This window comes from Salvelinus namaycush, chromosome 1 (genome assembly GCF_016432855.1).
Source record: "Salvelinus namaycush isolate Seneca chromosome 1, SaNama_1.0, whole genome shotgun sequence".
Classification (NCBI taxonomy): Eukaryota; Metazoa; Chordata; class Actinopteri; order Salmoniformes; family Salmonidae; genus Salvelinus; species Salvelinus namaycush.
Genome location: NC_052307.1, coordinates 47,259,715 through 47,280,139, shown reverse-complemented (window position 1 = coordinate 47,280,139; position 20,425 = coordinate 47,259,715). Strand labels below are relative to the sequence as shown.

The window sequence follows — 20,425 nt, the reverse complement described above, 5'->3', positions numbered from 1 at the left end:
GACATTGAGCCCACAAGTCATGTGTGAGAAAGCTAGCCAACCTGGAGATATGTTGCTAGTTAGTTAACATTACCTCACCGTTTGTGTAGTCAGACTTTTCTATGTGGTGACATGCTAGCTCAGGGTTTCCCAAACTCGGTCCAGGGGTACATTTTGGTTATTGCACCCAGGGGGTGCTCAGAAAATGGTGCCGGCCTAACGTTAGCTAGCAAGTCTGACTACACTAACTTTTGAGTTAACGTTAACTAGCTGGCTGTCTCACTAAAGACTTGTCAATTAAAAGGTCACAACAGACGCACTTGTGGAACAAAACCTGTTTCTGTGTTTTGTATGGGGAAACATTTAGATAATGTAGCTAACTAGACAACCAAGGTGCCTAACTAACTAGACCACCAGGCAATGTTTAGCTAGCTAGTTAACATTAGCTCACCATTCGTGTAGTCAGACATTTGTAAGTGGTGACATGCTAGCTAGCCAACTATCCTTGCCATGGTGCCGGCCTAACATTGGCTAGCAAGTCTGACTACACGAACGGTGAGTTAACGTTAACTAGCTAGCTAAATATCCCTTCCCTGGTGGGCTAACGTTAGCTATCATGTCACCACGTGAAAAGTAGCTGGCTAGCTCACTAAAGACTTGTCAATAAAAAGGTCAGTCATTATGTTAGCCTATGCTGTTTTTCTTTTTACTTTAAAAAAGGTAGGTAATGTGTGTTGTACACGTAACTACAGTCGGTGGGTATCTAGCTAATTTTCATAAACACCTAGCTAACCACAGGTCTTTGACCTAACCAAAATAGCAGCTAGCAAACAGGGCTTACCTTATCACACAGCTCCAGCGATGCCTCTCGAAAACAGAAAACAATAAAATGCAAGTGTGCTTATCGGAGTAGCGGTTACAATCCGGTACATAGCACAGAACCATCTTTGCTTCTGATTAGTGGAGAGACCTAACTCATGTTAGCTAGTTCGCTACAAACGGCCAGGCAGAGGGTAATTCAAAAAAGGTGAGTAATTAAAACATGCTAAAGTAGCTAGCTAGGTAATTTGAAAAAATGCTAAACAAGAATACACACGAGAAACACGATAACAATGATTTAACAGAGAAACTTAAAAGGCTATAATATCTACTTGCTAGGTTACATGCTACTAGTCAATGAGTTTGCGTTGAGAAATTTGCTTGAGGGATGACATCAAAGCTTGTGACAAGATGTGTAGTTCTGTATGATAACCACATTAGTGCCTAATTAGCATTTCGTTTTTGGGGGTGTAGTTATAGGCGAATATATTGCTAAAAGTTACCTTGTCCGAGAGAGATTTGCGCAGTCATCAAAACGTCACGCCAGGGTAAGCCTACACAAAACAGACCTTAATATGAAGTAGTTCTAAACATGGACAGATGTAGTGGTCTTCTCCCCTTTTAATGCTCTTATGCTCATCCTTGCAAAATGCCATAAGGTCAGAAATAGACACCTAAGTCGACATACTGTACAAACAATTATCTAGGCTAAGTAAAACAAATATTTTGATCTACTGCTCTGCTAACTATCTAGCTAAAGTGTAGTCAATGGCTAGCTAAAACAGAGGACGCAAATTCATGAATTGGGCACAGAAGGTCTCTGGGCATGCTGGTTGGGTTGGATTGTGAAAGGTAGCTGACAGTGTCAGCTAGAGATGATGTGCAGGAGATTCCTGCAGGAATTTGTAGTCTTGCTGAGGTCTTCTCTGTTGCTAATTAGCATTTTGAATTATTGAGAGTAAATTGAGGCGAATATATTGAGAAAACTCACCTTGTCCGAGAGAGAATTACATTGCTATCAAAACGTCACGCAAGGTGAAACCTAAATGAAACACAGTAGTTCTAAAACTCCAGATGCAAAAATGTATGTGGGAAAAAACGATTGGAACCATCTCCGGGTTTTACTGATGAGTTTTATGGGTATTAAGACTCATACTGTGGTACTCAATGACTGTACAGTGCATTTGAAAAATATTCAGACCCCTTGACTTTTTCCACATTTTGTTACGTTACAGCCTTATTCTAAAATGGATTAAAAGTATTATTGTTTTTTACGGAAAAATTACATTTACATAAGTATATCGACTCTTTACTCAGTATTTTGTTGAAGCACCTTTGGCAGCGATTCAAGCCTCAAGTTTTGCGTACGACGTTACAAGCTTGGCACACCTGTATTTGGGGAGTTTCTCCCATTTTTCTCTGCAGATCCTCTCAAGCTCTCTCAGGTTGGATGGGGAGCGTCGCTGCACAGATTTTTTCAGGTCTCTCCAGAGATGTTAGATCAGGTTTAAGTCTGGGGTCTGGCTGGGCCACTCAAGGACAGTCATTGTCCCAAAGCCACTCCTTTGTTGTCTTGGCTGTATGCTAAAGGTTGTTGTCCCGTTAGAAGGAGAACCGCCTTCCCAGTCTGAGGTCCTGAGCGCTCTGGAGCAGGTTATCATCAAGGATCTCTCTGTACTTTACTCGGTTCATCTTTCCCTCGAACCTGACTAGTCTCCCAGTCCCTGCTGCTAAAAAACATCCCCACAGCATGCTGCTGCCACGACCATGCTTCAACGTAGGGATGGTGCCAGGTTTCCTCCAGACGTGACGCTTGACATTCAGGCCAAGAGTTCAATCTTGGTTTCATCAGACCAGAGTCCTTTAGGTGCCTTTTGGTAAACTCCAAGTGGGCTGTCATGTGCCTTTTATTGAAGAGTGGCTTCTGTCTGGCCATTCTACCATAAAGGCCTGACTGGTGGAGTGCTGCAGAGATGGTTGTCCTTCCGGAAGGTGCTCCCATTTCCAAAGAAAATCTCTCTTAGTGACCATCGGGTTCGTGGTCACATCCCTGACCAAGGCCCTTTTACCCCCTATTGCTCAGTTTGGCCAGATGGCCAACTCTAGGAAGAGTCTTGGTGGTTCTGAACTTCTTCCATTTAAGAATGATGCAGGCCACAGTGTTCTTGGGGACCTTCAATGCTGTAGACATTTTTTGGTACCCTACCCCAGATCTGTTCCTCGGCACAATCCTGTCTCGGCGCTCAATGGACAATTCCTTCGACCTCATGGCTTGGTTTTTTCTCTGACATGCACTGTCAACTGTGGGACCTTATATAGACAGGTGTGTGCCTTTCCAAATCATGTCCAATCAATTCAATTTACCACAGATGGACTCCAATCAAGTTTTAGAAACATCTCAAGGATGATCAATGGAAACAGGATGCACCTGAGCTCAATTTCGAGTCTCATAGCAAAGGGTCTGAATACTAAATAAGGTATTTCTGTTTTGTTTTTTAATACATTTGCAAAAAATTCTAAAAACCTGTTTTCGCTTAGTCATTATGGGGTATTGCGTGTAGATTGATGAGGATTTAAAAATATATATATTTTAGAATAAGGCTGTAACGTAACAAAATGTGTAAAAAGTCAAGGGGTCTGAATACTTTCCGAATGCACTGTATACAGTTGAAGTCGGAAGTTTACATACACCTTAGCCAAATACATTTAAACTCCGTTTTTCACAATTTCTGACATTTAATCCTAGTAAAAATTCCCTGTCTTAGGTCAGTTAGGATCACCACTTTATTTTAAGAATGTGAAATGTCAGAATAATAGTAGAGAGAATGATTTATTTCAGCTTTTATTTCTTTCATCACATTCCCAGTGGGTCAGAAGTTTACATACACTCAATTAGTATTTGGTAGCATTGCCTTTAAATGGTTTAACTTGGGTCAAACGTTTTGGGTAGCCTTCCACAAGCTTCCCACAATAAGTTGGGTGAATTTTGGCCCATTCCTCCTGACAGAGCTGGAGTAACTGAGTCAGTTTTCTAGGCCTCCTTGCTCGCACACGCTTTTTCAGTTCTGCCCACAAATTTTATATGGGATTGAGGTCAGGGCTTTGTGATGGCCACTCCAATACCTTGACTTTGTTGTCCTTAAGCCATTTTGTCACAACTTTGGAAGTATGCTTGGGGTCATTGTCCATTTGGAAGACCCATTTGCGACCAAGGTTTAACATATACTGACTGATGTCTTGAGATGTTGCTTCAATATATCCACATAAATCTCCTGCCTCATGAGGCCATCTATTTCGTGAAGTGCACCAGTCCCTCCTGCAGCAAATCACCCCCACAACATAATGCTGCCGCCCCCGTGCTTCACGGTTGGGATGGTGTTCTTCGGCTTGCAAGCCTCCCCCTTTTTCCTCCAAACATAACGATGGTCATTATGGCCAAACAGTTCTATATTTGTTTCATCAGACCAGAGGACATTTCTCCAAAAAGTATGATCTTTGTCCCATGTGCAGTTGCAAACCGTAGTCTGGCTTTTTATGGTGGTTTTGGAGAAGTGGCTTCGTCCTTGCTGAGCGGCCTTTCAGGTTATGTCGATATAGGACTCGTGTTACTGTGGATATAGATACTTTTGTACCTGTTTCCTCCAGCATCTTCACAAGGTCCTTTGCTGTTGTTCTGAGATTGATTTGCACTTTTCGCAGCAAAGTACATTCATCTTTAGGAGACTGAGAGCGCTTCTCCTTCCTGAGCGGTGTGACAGATGCATGGTCCCATGGTGTTTATACTTGCGTACTATTGTTTGTACAGATAAACGTGGTACCTTCAGGCGTTTGGAAATTGCTCCCAAGGATGAACCAGACTTGTGGAGGTCTACAATTTTTTTTCTGAGGTCTTGGATGATTTCTTTAGATTTTCCCATGATGTCAAGCAAAGAGGCACTGAGTTTGAAGGTAGGCCTTGAAATACATCCAAAGGTACACCTCCAATTCACTCAAATGATGTCAATTAGCCTATCAGAAGCTTTTAAAGCAATGACATAATTTTCTGATATTTTCCAAGCTGTTTAGAGGCACAGTCAACTTAGTGTATGTAAACTTCTGACCCACTGGAATTATGATACAGTGAATTATAAGTGAAATAATCTGCCTGTAAACAATTGTTGGAAAAATTACTTGTGTCATGCACAAAGTAGATGTCCTAACCGACTTGCCAAAAGTATAGTTTGTTAACAAGAAATTTGTGGAGTGGTTGAAAAACTAGTTTTAATGACTCCAACCTAAGTGTATGTGAACTTCCGACTTCAACTGTATGTGAATGACAAAGTCATTGATCACGTGACACCATTCATTCCTATGTGAAGACTCCAGGTATAACATAAGCTGACTTTCCTGGTTCAACCAATATCCGGTAGTTTTTGTTAAATATCCAACAGGAGTTGCTAGATCAGTCGGTTTCCGGAGAGTTAAAGGCTGTAGACATGTGGATTGAGTTCACATCATGTTCTTGCAAGCCTTGTTGATACAAGCACAAGTCAATCAGATGGTCATGGGGTTAGCCCAGGGGAGAACAACTGCCCCTTCTTGTTGAAGCCACGTAAATTCAAGGGTGACTTCAGTACTGCAGGTCATAGTTGCAGGCATTGTTTACAGAAAAATGGATCCACCAATACAGTGAATGGAAAAATGTAAATCTTTGTGGTCAATTTTTGTGTAAATTCCCAAAAATATTTAGGCTATCATGGTACCAATAATTGTTTCTAATACACCAGATGTATGTCCTTGAACCGATTATTTTAAAATTGCACAAAGAAGTAGAGGATAATGTAGTTGCTACTGGCAGCATGCAGTACCCCGGCCAGCCTTCAACTGGAGCTGTTCAATGAGAGGTGGCAGCACTGAGCCCAAATTCAACATCTACTTCTTGGAGTAAGCTCAAACTGCGCAGTTTGAGCTTACTCCAAGAAGTAGATGTTGAATTTGGGCTCAGTGCTGCCACCTCTCATTGAACAGCTCCAGTTGAAGGCTGGCCGGGGTACTGCATGCTGCCAGTAGCAACTACATTATCCTCTACTTCTTTGTGCAATTTTAAAATGTCTCCATGAGACGCCATCATTTGAGATCAATGAGGTATTTTAAGAACGGTTTGTATAATGAAGTCAGTTTGTATAATGAAGTCAGTTAAAATGGCGTCTCATGGAAACATAACATGTGCAGTTTGAGCTACTCCAGTAAGTATATTTGAACCTAGGTTCAGTTTGTTTGTCTACATGCCATTTTAAAAACAATGCAGATATTGGCGTAAACCTATTTTGGCTTAAGACAAGTAAACTATGAATATGGGCAAATGTAATGATACGCTTGCAAGCTGAGTTTTAATAAGACATCCGATTACCACTTAATTTAGAAATATTATTTATTAGCTATAATAAAAACAATCAAATCATTGATGGATCACAAAATAAAATAAATGCATGTTTCTCATCTGCCCCGGCTAGCCAATCGGCATACGCGTCATCACACTCCCTCATCTAATTGGTCGAGTAGGTGGGTCTTCTGATTTTGTGGCTGTTGTAACTAGTGACGACCACCTGATTTTCTGTGCTTGTATAAACAAGGCTCGCGAGACGGTGGCGTGAACTGGATCTACACGCTTGCGGACTTCGTTTTTAAAAACTCTTTGGTTACTGACTCCTTTTGGATATTGAACCGAAACTACCGGTTAGTATCGAATATTGATAACCCGAATGTATGTACCACATAAAGTAGCGAAATGCATAGTAATCAAACATTTAAACTAACGTTGTTGCACTCAGTTTGGCTAGCTAGCTGGCTAGTTGTAGCTTTCTAACGTTAAATTGCTAACTTAGCTAGCTAACGTTAACGTTTGCTATTTAACCAAAACAAAGAGAGAAAAGAATGCTTGTTAGGTAACTTATTTTCTCAAATTATATTAAGTTAACTTGCAATTGAAGGCATTGCCCCGCGAGTGACAGTTAAATAACATGGGTTTCACTGCTAGATGGCTAACGTTAATAGTTTGCTTGCTTGCTTGCTAACAACAATGAGTACCGGTACATCGGTTTTTAACTATAAATTAAGGTTTGAGTAGTAGGGCTTGAACCTGCGACCCCTGATGTTATAGTGCAAGCGCACTTGTCTTGGTCCAGGGTCCGGTTCCCCAAAAGCATTAAGGCTACGTTCATCGTTAGACCCTTAGTAGGAGCATTGTTACATCTCCGAGCTGTTTCCCGAAACCATTGTACTGTTACTAAAGTTGCTCTTGAAAACGCTCGTTATTTAACGACTGCATGGTTGTTTGCCCTTTCGCGTCACTTTATACTAAGATTTCCCCTAAACACAAGATCAATGTTATGTCTTTGTGTGACCCACCCCACCATACATTCAGAACGAATGTGATATCATAGAGCTCTGACACGCCTGGTAGAGGTTCTGGATGGCAGGAAGCTTGGCCCCAGTGATGTACTGGGCTGTACACACTACCCTCTCTAGCGCCTTACGGTCAGATGCAGAGCAGTTGCTAAACCAGGCGGGGATGCAACCCGTCAGGATGCTCTCGCTGCTGCAGCTGTAGAACTTTTTGAGGATCTGGGGACCCCTGACAAATCTTTTCAGTCTCCTGGGGGGGGGGGAAAGGTGGTGTTGTGCCCTCTTCACGACTGTCTTGGTGTGTTTGGACTCTGATAGTTTGTTGATGTGGACACTATGGAACTTTAAACTTAGGACCCGCTCCATTACAGCACCGTCGATGTTAATGGGGGCCTGTTCGGCCCTCCTTTTCCTATAGTCCACGATCAGCTACTTTGTCTTGCTCACATTGAGTGATAGGTTGTTGCCAGGTCTCTGACCTTCTCCCTATAGGCTGTCTCATCGTTGTCCGTGCTCAGGCCTACCACTGTTGTGTCGTCAGCAAACTTAATGATGGTGTTGGAGTCATGTTTGGCCACTTAGTTGTGGGTGAACAAGGAGTACAGGAGGGGACTAAGCATGCAACCCTGAGGGGCCCCAATGTTGAGGATCAGCGTGGCAGATGTTGTTGCCCGACAGCAAGTCCAGGATCCAGTTGCAGAGGGAGGTGTTTAGTCCCAGGGTCCTTAGCTTAGTGATGGGATTTGTGGGCACTATGGTGTTGAAAGCTGAGCTGTAGTCAATGGACAGAATTCTTACATAGGTGTTCCTTTTGTCCAGGTGGGAAAGGGCAGTGTGGAGTGCGATTGAGATTGCGTCATCTGTGGGTCTAGGATTTCTGCCATGATGGTGTTGTGAGCCATGACCAGCCTTTCAAAGCACTTCATGGCTACCGACGTGAGTGCTACGAGGCGGTAATTGTTTAGGCAGGTTACCATCACTTTCTTGGGCAAAGGGACTATGGTGGTCTGTTTGAAACATGTAGGTATTACAGACTTGGTCAGGGAGAGGTTCAAAATGTCAGGGAAGACACTTGCCAGTTGGTCCGTGCATGCTTTGAGTACACGTCCTGGTAATCCGTCTGGCCCCGCAGCTTTGTGAATGTTGACCTGTTTAAAGGTCTTGCTCACATCGGCTACTGAGAGCGTGATCACACAGTTGTCCTAAACAGCTGGTGCTCTCATGCATGCTTCAGTGTTGCTTGCCTCAGTGCGAGTAACAAAGTAGCATAGTTGGGTAGTAGCCCATAAAACGGTGGCCATCCACTCCGGTGCCTGTGATGAAGATTTCTGGTATGAAAGTTCAGAGATCAAATAAAATTGTGCAGGTCACATGCGCCGAATACAACAGGTGTAGACTTAACTGTGAAATGCTTACTTACGAGCCGAGTTAGACGACTCTGGATTAAAAAAATAAAATAAAAACGTTTTAACATGAACATTGCAATTGAGGGCTTCAACAGAGAGGAAGAGGAGACGTGACAGTTTACTCCACCCAACATCTGTCCACGAAAATAAGACAATGAAATGAGGTAGTTAGAGACTGTAGAATTTTTTTATTTGCTATGTGAGGCTTATTTGAATAGAAGGGATATCTTCACGGATGAATCCCGGTTTCAAATCTACTGGGCAGATGGCAGACAATGTGTATGGTGTCCTTTGGGTGAGCAGTTTTCTGATGTCAAAGTTGTGAAAATAGTGCCCCATGGTGGCATTTGGGTTATAGTATGGGCAGGCATAAGCTACGGACAACGAACACAGTTACAATTTATAGATGGCAATTTGAATGCACAGAGATACTCTGACGAAATCCTGAGGCCCATTGTCGTGCAACTCATCCGTCGCCATCACCTCATATTTCAGCATGATAATGCTCGGCCCATGTCGCAAGGATCTGTACACAATTCCTGGTCGCTGAAAATGTCCCATTTCTTCCATGGCCTGCATACTCACCAGACATATCACCCGTTAAATATGTCGATCCAGAGCATCCCAAACGTGTGTGACACCGTGTTCCAGCTCCCTCCAATACCCAGCAACTTCACACAGCCAATTGAAGAGTGGGACAACATTCCACAGGCCACAATCAACAGCCTGATCGAAGGAAATCGTACTGCATGAAGCAAATGGTGGTCACACCAGATACTGTTTTCTGATCCAAACCCCTACATTTTTTATGTATCTGTGACCAACAGATGCATATCTGTATTCAGTCATGTGAAATCCATAGGTTAGGGCCTAATACATTTATTTAAATTGATTGATTTCCTTATATGAACTGTAACTCAGTAAGGTCTTTGAAGTTGTTGCATTTTATAATTTTGTCAAGTGTATCTTGGAAAGATAACTGCCCCGTGCTTCTCCGCCCATGCATAGGCTATAGCCTATTCTATTTGAGACCACACAGGTGCCTGATCTAACAGGTATGGCTACTGAACTAAAAGTAGCAAGAATAACAACGACACTTGGTAAGTTTTTACCTTTTTTAGGTGGACGATTTGCAGGCAGAGACAAATGGTTAATACTAGGGATGCACAATATATCGGTGAACATATCGGAATCAGACGATATTAGCTAAAAACGGCAACACCGGTATCGGCCAATGTCTAGTTTAACGCCGATGTGCAAAATCGATGTCAAAGCTGACGTGCATACCTATGGTGGCATTTGGATATCTGTGACCCATCTATGTGAAACTAGCCACAATAAGGATTAGCCACAATAGTGGAATTTGCGGTTTGCCTTCAAAATAAAAGTATGTCATTGACAGTGATGCAAATAGTATAATTATGCCATATTTTTTTTATCTTGAAGGCTAACCGCAAAGTCCACTGTTGTGGCTAATCCTTATTGTGGCTAGCTTCACATAGATGGGTCCGACCACCATTAATCAACTAAGAACTGTCTTATAAATTAGGGTTGTTTTAGATGACACCTAGCTATATAAACTCTGCAAAAAAAGAAACATCCTCTCACTGTCAACTGTGTTTATTTTCAGCAAATTTAACATGTAAATATTTGTATGAACATAACAAGATTCAACAACTGAGACATAAACTGAACAAGTTCCACAGACATGTGACTAACAGAAATGAAATAATGTGTCCCTGAACAAAGGGGGCGGGGGGGGTCAAAAGTAAGTCAGTATCTGGTGTGGCCACCAGCTGCATTAAGTACTGCAGTGCATCTCCTCATGGACTGCACCAGATTTGCCCGTTCTTGCTGTGAGAGGTTATCCCACTATTCCATCAAGGCACCTGCAAGTTCCCGGACACTTCTTGGGGGAATGGCTCTAGCCCTTACCCTCCGATCCAACAGGTCCCAGACGTGCTCAATGGGATTGAGATCGGGGCTCTTCCTGGCCATGGCAGAACACTAACATTCCTGTCTTGCAGGAAATCACGCACAGAATGAGCAGTATGGCTGGTGGCATTGTCATGTTGGCAGGTCATGTCAAGATGAGCCTGCAGGAAGGGTACCACATGAGGGAGGAGGGTGTCTTCCCTGTAACTTTAGCACAGCGTTGAGATTACCTGCAATGACAACAAGCTCAGTCCGATGATGCTGTGACACACCTCCCCAGACCATGACGGACTCTCCACCTACAAATCGATCCCGCTCTAGAGTACAGGCCTCGGTGTAACTCTTATTCCTTCGTCGTTACACGTGAATCCGACCATCACCCCCGGTGAGACAAAACCGTGACTCGTAAGTGAAGAGCACTTTTTGCCAGTCCTGTCTGGTCCAGCGACGGGGGGTTTGTGCCCATAGGCGACGTTGTTGACGGTGATGTCTGGTGAGGACCTGCTTTACAACAGGCCTACAAGCCCTCAGTCCAGCCTCTCTCAGCCTATTGCGGACAGTCTGAGCACTGATGGAGGGATTGTGCGTTCCTGGTGTAACTCGGGCAGTTGTTGTTGCCGCCATCCTGTACCTGTCCCGCAGGTGTGATGTTTGCATGTACCGATCCTGTGCAGGTGTTACACGTGGTCTGCCACTGCGAGGACGATCAGCTGTCCATCCTGTCTCCCTGTAGCTCTGTCTTAGGCGTCTCCCAGTACGGACATTGCAATTTATTGCAGTCCTCATTTATTGCACAACTGCAGTCCTCATGCCTCCTTGAGCATGCCTAAGGCACGTTCACGCAGATGAGCAGGGACCCTGGGCATCTTTCTTTTGGTGTTTTTCAAAGTCAGTAGAAAGGCCTCTTTAGTGTCCTTAGTTTTCATAACTGTGACCTTAATTGCCTACAGTCTGTAAGCTGTTAGTGTCTTAACGACTGTTCCACGGGTGCATGTTCCTTAATTGTTTATGGTACATTGAACAATCATTGGAAACAGTGTTTAAACCCTTTACAATGAAGATCTGTGTAGTTATTTGGCTTTTTACGAATATTCTTTGAAAGACAGGGTCCTGAAACAGATATGTTTCTTTTTTTGCTGAGTTAGCTAGCTAACTATAGCTACTGAAACAGATTGTCGTTTTGCTATTTTTTGGGGTAAGAACATTGTTTGCATCCATGAGCTAGCTAGCTTTTTTTTGTGACCAGCACTGTAGGTTCACGAGAACTTTACCAGCATCATAGCATACGTATCGATGAATCGTTCTGACATATGAAATACGAGTGATGGTGTAATCAATGTGTGATAACTACGTAAAAAAATGAATGAACGCGTTAAATTATGTGACGTGCAGTCATATTCATGTCCTGATTGGTCAAAAAGCTTATTTGACACAAAATAGTGTTAAATAGTATTTTTTTTGACACGTAAAGACCCAAACCGCGTTCCATAGAAATCCTGGTTGAGAATGAAACCACTGAACAAATGAACAACGAAACAGCACAGCAAGTAAGTGAAAGAAATAGTTTTTATGTTTTACTGGTAATGGGGACATACGTAAATGCCAACAAAATAACTTTTTTGTGTGTGTGTAACCTTAATTTAACTAAGCCAGTCAGTTAAGAACAAATTCTTATTTACAATGACGGACGACGCTGGGCCGATTATGGGACTCCCAATCACGACCGGATGTGATACAGCCTGGATTTGAACCAGGGACTGTAGTGATGCCTCTTGCACTGAGATGCAGTGCCTTAGACCGCTGTGTGTGTGTGTGTGTGTTAACTATTTAACTGTACTAGAATGCTTAAGGCCGCAAAAGCGATAACCAATGTTTAAAGTTATCGGGGGGGGTTTTTGCAAGGAAAATATGGTTGTTGGGCCAAAATTTCATATCGGTGCATTGCTAGTTAATACTTATTGAAAATGAAAAGTAGCATTGCGTTGTTCCTTTTCAATGATGATTATATGTTTGTTTTTTAATTAAGTAAAAAATTGCCACTTGCGCGGAATACAACAGGTGTAGTAGACCTTGTCATGAAATGCTTACTTACAAGCCCTAAACCAACAATGCCGTATTCTGAAAATATTTACTAAATAAGCTCAAGTAAAAAAAAAAAGTAGGTTGTCAAGGAGCTGTCAAGGAGACTTTTGGATCTACACTTGAACTTAGTCTCGTGTGAATCGATATCCCTGTGTTTTGAGAGAAATGTGAGTTTGAGTTTGACCGGTGTTGCTTTGCTGTTTGAGCAAGAAAACAACTGATTTGATAATGTGCTGCACATAGTCTACTGTATATATGATGGGCCTACATGTATCAACTTTCAAAGTTAATGCTTTTATGTTTTGTGCGGATAATTGAACATCGCCAAATGCATAATAAAATAATATTGTGACCAGTTTAATGCAACCCTTTTGTGTTAATAGATCACAAAGCAGCATGCAACTGAGCTAAAAGTTTGGAAATTATAAGTTCACTTTCTCACACATAGCCTAAAACGCATATCATCTGAAGGCTGGTGGGCATTTAGGGCGTATTCTACTGCAGATCACTAAAATATCCTAATGATTATGATCACACTTCCTCAATTCAAATATGGTGACACTATACCAAAGATGGTTTAGAAACTTGGGAGCCAAGCTCGATTTTATCAGTGTAGCCTGTTATCGCCTGGAGTTGTAATATCTTCACCCCTAGAAAAAAATCACAACTGTCAATTTATTTAAAAAAAATAACAATTACAATAGGGCAGTTTGTTAAAAAAATAAAAATAAATGATCCTGTCCAAATCATCCTCTGGAATAACATAACCAACATTCTCTAATACTATTCCCATGTGAATAGTTATTTAGGCTAATGAATAGAAAGCAGAAGGACGACAGTTTCCAAATCAACTGGGACAACAAAAATATACCAACCAATGACCTCTGTCGGGATCCGCAGGTCCCGCGGGAATGCAACCCTCTACAGGGAGACCACAATATTACTGCTCTCAAGATGCATCCAGCACAGATATTGCAAAGCAGTTGGGGGCAGCACTCTTCTAATAAAGTTTTGAAAGTTGGGTCAAAGTTAGAAACAAATCAAAAATACACACTTTGTGGGGAAGGGTAGAGCAGTAGGAATATAGAACTTCTGCCTCCAATTATGATATTGAGAATAAACAGCCATTGCAATGCTTTAAACCAGGTGTCAAACTCACTATACTTTAAAAATACTAAAACAAAATTGAAACCGTGTAGAAATAATTGACCTATGTTTCTTGACTGTGTCCAGCTCACTAATACGCACAGAAATTATAGCTAGATGGTCAGGGAGTATCTAAAATTCCCAAAATGATAAGAGTATATTGTGCACATTTTTACAGCGAGGAAATATAATAAATTGTCGGTATGGCCCTCCGGACGTCGTTGAAGACCAAATGCGTCCCCCGTGACAACGAGTTTGACACCCCAACTATAAACAATAGCCAAGCTGGCTCAACATCAAAAGCATAGCTACCTTAATTATCTTGTTTCTGTGGTTAACTGTTGTGCGCATACCCTAGTTAACAGCCAGGCGAAGTATGTCACCGCCATCTAGGGCTGGGCGGTGTACCGTATTTAAGCAATACGGCATGAGGGGGTGTGGTCACGGCCACGGGCTGTTCTTAGGCACGGTGTGGTATATTGGCCATATATCACAAACCCCCGAGGTGCCTTATTGCTATTATAAACTGGTTACCAACGTGATTGGAGCAGTAAAAATAAATGTTTAGTCATAGCCGTGGTTTACGCTCTGATATACCATGGCTGTCAGCCAATCGGCATTCAGGGCTCGAACCACCCAGTTCATACATGCAACTCCGGTGCATGTAATGTCCGTTTTTATAGTTTACTCTACTTGACTCATCTTTCTCCCTCTCCTGCTTGCTGCATGCAGCTTCCCAAGCCCTGCCCCCTATGACTCGAGAGAGTAATTGCTCAAGCACTGAGTCATGAGCACTTTCTTGCCATGCACTCTGCAGTCTGCATGGTCAGATGCAACAAGATGTTGGTGACAATGATGCTGCTTTCCACAAGCGATCTATAAATACACAAATAGTTTGTGTATCATACTCTCTGCAGTCTACTAGTTTATTTTCTTAGCAAGTTGTGACTAAAATAAATTGTATTAGATGCTAATCGCTAATTAGCTGGCTAGCTAGCTTTCTAAAAGTTGGAGCAAGCGTAGCTAACTAATACAGCCTAGTGCTGGTGTAGGCCTAGATAAGCATGTTGTTTGTGCAACCTTAGTTAGCTATATGAGGTAAGAAAACATGTTATGTAACATCTAATTAGGGTCCCCTGGAAACAGTGACCAACATTGTGGTTCCTACCCTGTAAATAATTCCTCCCTGGCTTATTCATTCGTTTGTGCCAAACATAAATGTATTAAAGATGCTACCCACTATATTCAAAGTGTATAATTATAATAATCATATTTCCATGCTTCCAACAGTTCACCTAGGCCTAGATTTTTGGCCCATATAATGTAGCACAGTGTGGCAATGATAACAATAGTGCAGTAATTGATAAAAATGCTGGAAATTATTTTAGTTTGAAGTTGGATTGTTTTATACTGTTCAATCAAAATGAATAAAGCCTATTGAAATCACTTATGTACAGTGCATTTGCAAAGTATTCAGACCTCTACCCTTTTTCCACATTTTGTTACGTTACAGCCTTATGCTAAAATGGATTCAATTATTTGTTTTCCTCGTCAATCTACACACAATACCCCATAATAACAGTGGGAAAAGGATTCTGAAATTTTTGCAAATAAAGATACCTTATTCACATATGTATTCAGACCCTTTGCTATGCGACTTGAAATTAAGCTCAGGTGCATCCTGTTTACATGGGTTATCTTTGATGTTTCTACAACTTGATTGTAATCCACCTTTGGTAAATTCAATTGATTGGTCATGATTTGGAAAGGCACATGAGTCCATATAAGGTCCCACAGTTGACAGTGCATGTCAGAGCAAAAACCAAGCCATGAGGTCCGTAGAGCTCCGAGACAGGATTGTGTTGAGGCACAGATCTGGGGAAGGGTACCAAAAACGTTCTGCAGTATTGAAGGTCCCCAAGAACAGTGGCCTCAATCCTTCTTTTAATGGAAGAAGTTCGGAACCACCAAGACTCTTCCTAGAGCTGGCCGCCCGGCCAAACTGAGCAATCGCAGGAGAAGGGCCTTGGTCAGGGAGGTGACCAAGAACCTGATGGTCACTCTGACAGAGCTCCGGAGTTCCTCTTTGGAAATGGAAGAACCTTCCAGAAGGACAACCATCTCTGCAGCACTCCACCAATAAGGCCTTAATGGTAGAGTGGCCAGACGGAAGCTACACTTCAGTAAAAGGCAAATGACAGCCCGCTTGGAGTTTGCCAAAGGCACCGAAAGGACCCTGACCATGAGAAACAAGATTCTCTGGTCTGAATAAACCAAGATTGACCTCTTTAGCCTGAATGCCAAGCGTCACGTCTGGAGGAAACGTGGTGGCGACATCATGCTATGGTTATGTTTTTCTGGGGCAGGACTGGGAGACTAGTCAGGGTTGAGGAAAAGATGAACCGAGCAAAGTACAGAGAGATCCTTGATGAAAACCTACTCCGGACCTCGGACTGGAGCGAAGGTTCACTTTCCAACAGGACAACAACCCTAAACACACAGCCGAGACAATGCAGGAGTGGCTTTGGGACAAGTCTCTGAATGTCCTTGAGTGGCCCAGCCAGAGCCTGGACTTGAACCCAATCTAACATCTTTTTTTAATTTTTTAATTTCACCTTTATTTAACCAGGTAAGCTAGTTGAGAACAAGTTCTCATTTACAACTGTGACCTGGCCAAGATAAAGCAAAGCAGTGCGACAGAAACAACAACACAGAGTTACACGCGGCATAAACAAGCATACAGTCAATAACACAATAGAAAGAAAAAAAATGAAAGTCTATATGCAGTGTGTGCAAATGGCATGTGGAGGTAAGGCAATAAATAGGCCATAGTAGCTAAGTAATTACAATTTAGCAGATTAACACTGGAGTGATAGATGAGCAGATGATGATGAGCAGATGATGGTGTGTAAGTAGTGATGCTGGTGTGCAAAAGAGCAGCAAAGTAAATAAAAACAATATGGGGATGAGGTAGGTAGATTGGGTGGGCTATTTACAGATGGACTGTACAGCTGCAGTGATCGGTTAGCTGCTCAGATAACTGATGTTTAAAGTTAGTGAGGGAACTGTAAGTCTCCAGCTTCAGCTATTTATTTTATTTAAAATTATTTACTTTTTTTTGCAATTTAAGGATACGGGGATAAGGATACGGTGACTGACAGAGTCGAAAGCCTTGGCCAGGTCGATGAAGACAGCTGCACAGTACTGTCTTTTATCGATGGCGGTTATGATATCTCTGGAGAGACCTGAAAATAGATGTACAGCGAAGCTCCCCATCCAACCTTAGAGCTTGAGAGGATCTGCAGAAAAGAATGGGAGAAACTCTCCAAATACAGGTGTGCCAAGCTTGTAGCAGCATACCCAAGAAGACTCGAGGCTGTAATCTCTGCCAAAGGTGCTTCAACAAAGTACTGAGTAAAGGGTATGAATACTTTTGTAAATGTGATATTTTAGTTTTGCATTCTTAATAATAAAAATTAAGTTTTTGTTTTGTCATTATGGGGTATTGTGTGTAGATTGAGGGGGGAAATGATTTCATCCATTGTAGAATAAGGCTGTAAAGTAAGAAAATGCGGAAAAAGTAATCTGGTATGAATACTTGCTGAATGCACTGTATGGTCCTGCCACCCTAGGGTCATTAAGTACTCAAAGCATATTTGGACCTTTTTCATTATGTAAAAACACTAAATATCATCATTCTGTGAAACCTTTGAAAAATAGGGTAAAATTATATTTTGGCTATATCGCCCAGCCCTATCAGCATATCTGTGTTACATTACAACAATGTAATAACAGATGCTGATGGCAGATCCCTATTTCAGGTTTTTCTAAACCAGTATTCTTCAAAAAACCAACAGATTGTTACACCCAATTTTTACAAAGAGCACTTTTGATGTACAGTCATTCAATACTGATTTTAACCACGTCTTCTCTTATCCTCTGTAGGACTGTGATATGGACTTGTGAGGAATGAGATGGCAAAACCTTATGGATGTCTTGTTGCATTACAAAAGCACCGATGGCGGCTTGAAAATCTTAGTGGACAAAACAGAAAAGGCCTTGGAGGACTTCCCCTGTCGTGTTTTGCCTATATTTACACCATGGTTCCCACCTGAAAGTGACAAATTGCTGCCAATTAGACCCTTAAAGTCACCGCCGGGAATTTCTCTGGAAGATTTGGAAAATATCCAAACACATCTGCAGTCTGCTGAGCCATTACTAACCTCCCATCCCTGTGCCGAAAGCATTCAGAACTTGGCTCTAACCAGTTTGGGGAGATCCACCTTGCATGTACAGGCATGCTCTGAGATTGGAACGTCAGCACAGCATAAAGATACTCTCCATAGTGAGAGGGAAGTGAAAAGAACATGGAGTGTTTTTTCACAGAGAGGTTTATACATTCACAACACTCAAACATTCTCCAAACAATTCCACAAGGTTGTTTGGAGGCACGGACTTCACATGCGCCAGAGAGCAAAATGGGTTATTGACAAACTGAACTTTGTCACTGGAGACATAGAACATACATGGAGAGGACTGAACCGGGCCATCAGGAACTCCATGCTTCCAACTTGCAATGCCAACATTCAGAGGGATCTGACACAAATCTGTGTGTTCTGCGATGTATTATACTGTGAATATGTTGGAAATTATTTAAAGGAAGAATTTCAAGTCACTGGACATATCACTTTATTTGTTCATAGACTTGGAGACATTTTCACTTTATAGAAATTAGTGATTGTCAGAATTTGATCCGTGTGTCACTGCCATCTATTTTGTTTACTGTAGTAGGCAGGTTTCCATTGACCCAGGTGTATTCGATTTTAAAGCAATGTCGCAAAAAAAATTCTGAGATGTGTAATGGAAACGGCAGATAGAGGAGACATTTTATAAAGATCTACAACATTTTTCTCCATTTGACAGGGGTGGATTATTCTTCTGTCGAACTTTTGTTATTGCGGCAAATGATGCTGGAAACTGTTTTTCGAATAAATGATGATTGCTAAATCATTTGGAAGGTATGCGAGGAACGTGATGTCACCACGTAACTATAAAGCTCCCGTCCTCAATTGAATTGCAAAATAAACATAATTCAATTATAAAAATGGGTTTTTGCAGGACACCGCTTGTCCTAACTTTCAAGAATGCCTGAATTGCTTCACTTTGATTTTCTGGTTGGCTGGTAAGTTTCACCAACCAATTATTTCAGTTCTATAGGAGTGCAAGTTTCCCTATGGCACAGACCGTGGCACATGATAAGTATTACAATATGGCAAAAATTTGTTAGTTACTGCATTCTATCCATGCTGGCTTTCGCGGGCTACCTAAGACTTAAAACAGATAGGTGGGAGGGCATACAGTCTGTCAAATCAAATTTATTTATATAGCCCTTCTTACATCAGCTGATATCTCAAAGTGCTGTACAGAAACCCAGCCTAAAACCCCAAACAGCAAGCAATGCAGGTGTTGAAGCACGGTGGCTAGGAAAAACTCCCTAGGAAGAAACCTAGAGAGGATCCAGGCTATGAGGGGTGGCCAGTCCTCTTCTGGCTGTGCCGGGTGGAGATTATAACAGACCATGGCCAAGATGTTCATAAATGACCAGCATGGTCAAATAATAATAATCACAGTAGTTGTCGAGGGTCCAGCAAGTCAGGAGTAAATGTCAGTTGGCTTTTCATAGCCGATCATTAAGAGTATCTCTACTGCTCCTGCGGTCTCTAGAGAGTTGAAAACAGCAGGTCTGGGACCGGTGACGTGCTACAATTTGTTAATGTGTAATTTGCCTAAATGGGCAATGGAAACACTTCAACTACATTTCCATCCAACCATTTAATGCTGATGAATTACCTGACACATGAAAAAAGACTAGGGTGATGGAAATATGTTTTTTTATTTTTTTTATGCCAATATATTGTTCAACGTGGTGGGATCTTTTTGTGTCGGTCAAATGTATTATGCAAGAAATGGTGGTGGAAACACCTCAATGTGCAAATATTCATATAATAACCATCATATTGACGTAAACTTGGAGTCATGCAATATGTTGTGTGGTCCTCCCACGAAGACTCAGGAAAGCATGCAGTTTATTAGGCTACAGATGAAATAAGTTATGATAACCTTCACAGGGGGGTAAAAGTACAAGGTGATGAGCTTGATGCTCCTTTCCAATAAATATCGAGGGTCTTACTCTGATGACAAGATGATCGATGCTTGGCTGCCGTTTTGACAAATGCAAATAATATAACTCTTATCCATAATAATCTCAATGTAGGTAGCCTAGCCGCACTGTATCTGCGAGCTGTTGGCTAGATCGCATGTGCCAAGACCAGAGTGGGCACATTTGCTATATAACCAAAAGTTTTTGCGACAAAACCATCAGTAGAGTTGAAAATTTGATGGAAACCCATTTAACTTGTATTTTTCATTCTGTACATGAGAATTTAACGGAAATAGTTTATTTTATGTGCAGTATCATCACCCCACAGCCTTTTATCCTCAAAGTCAATCAGATGGAAACATCTGGTAGGAATATGCTCATATTGTATTATGCAGATTTTAGAAATATATGCATCCAAATCTGCTGCAAATTGGATGGGAACCTAGCCACTGTAGGTTTTTGCGAAAAAGTGTTACTTCATCAACACGATACTTTTGTGTGTATGTACAGTTGA

General features: G+C 41.8%; 1 protein-coding gene across 4 annotated transcripts; it reads left to right on the top strand.

The window, feature by feature from the left end:
- Positions 1-831: 831 nt before the first annotated feature.
- On the top strand, positions 832-18,662 carry zgc:101664 (uncharacterized protein LOC450064 homolog). Of its 4 annotated transcripts, none has more exons than XM_038989936.1 (2): positions 832-1,006; positions 17,697-18,662. In XM_038989936.1, the coding sequence occupies exon 2, from the start codon at positions 17,721-17,723 to the stop codon at positions 18,477-18,479; it is 759 nt and encodes a 252-aa protein (XP_038845864.1). In that variant the 5' UTR covers positions 832-1,006; positions 17,697-17,720; the 3' UTR covers positions 18,480-18,662. The 4 variants fall into 4 exon arrangements, 3 of the variants coding, with proteins under 3 accessions (XP_038845864.1, XP_038845845.1, XP_038845853.1); XR_005476618.1 differs by lacking the exons at positions 832-1,006; positions 17,697-18,662 and adding exons at positions 6,405-6,513; positions 16,882-17,005; XM_038989917.1 differs by lacking the exon at positions 832-1,006 and adding an exon at positions 6,413-6,513.
- Positions 18,663-20,425: the final 1,763 nt, after the last annotated feature.

Coding starts and splice junctions, on each gene's coding strand:
- zgc:101664 (XM_038989936.1), top strand. CDS start 17,721: ATGAGATGGCAAAACCTTATGGATGTCTTGTTGCATTACAAAAGCACC.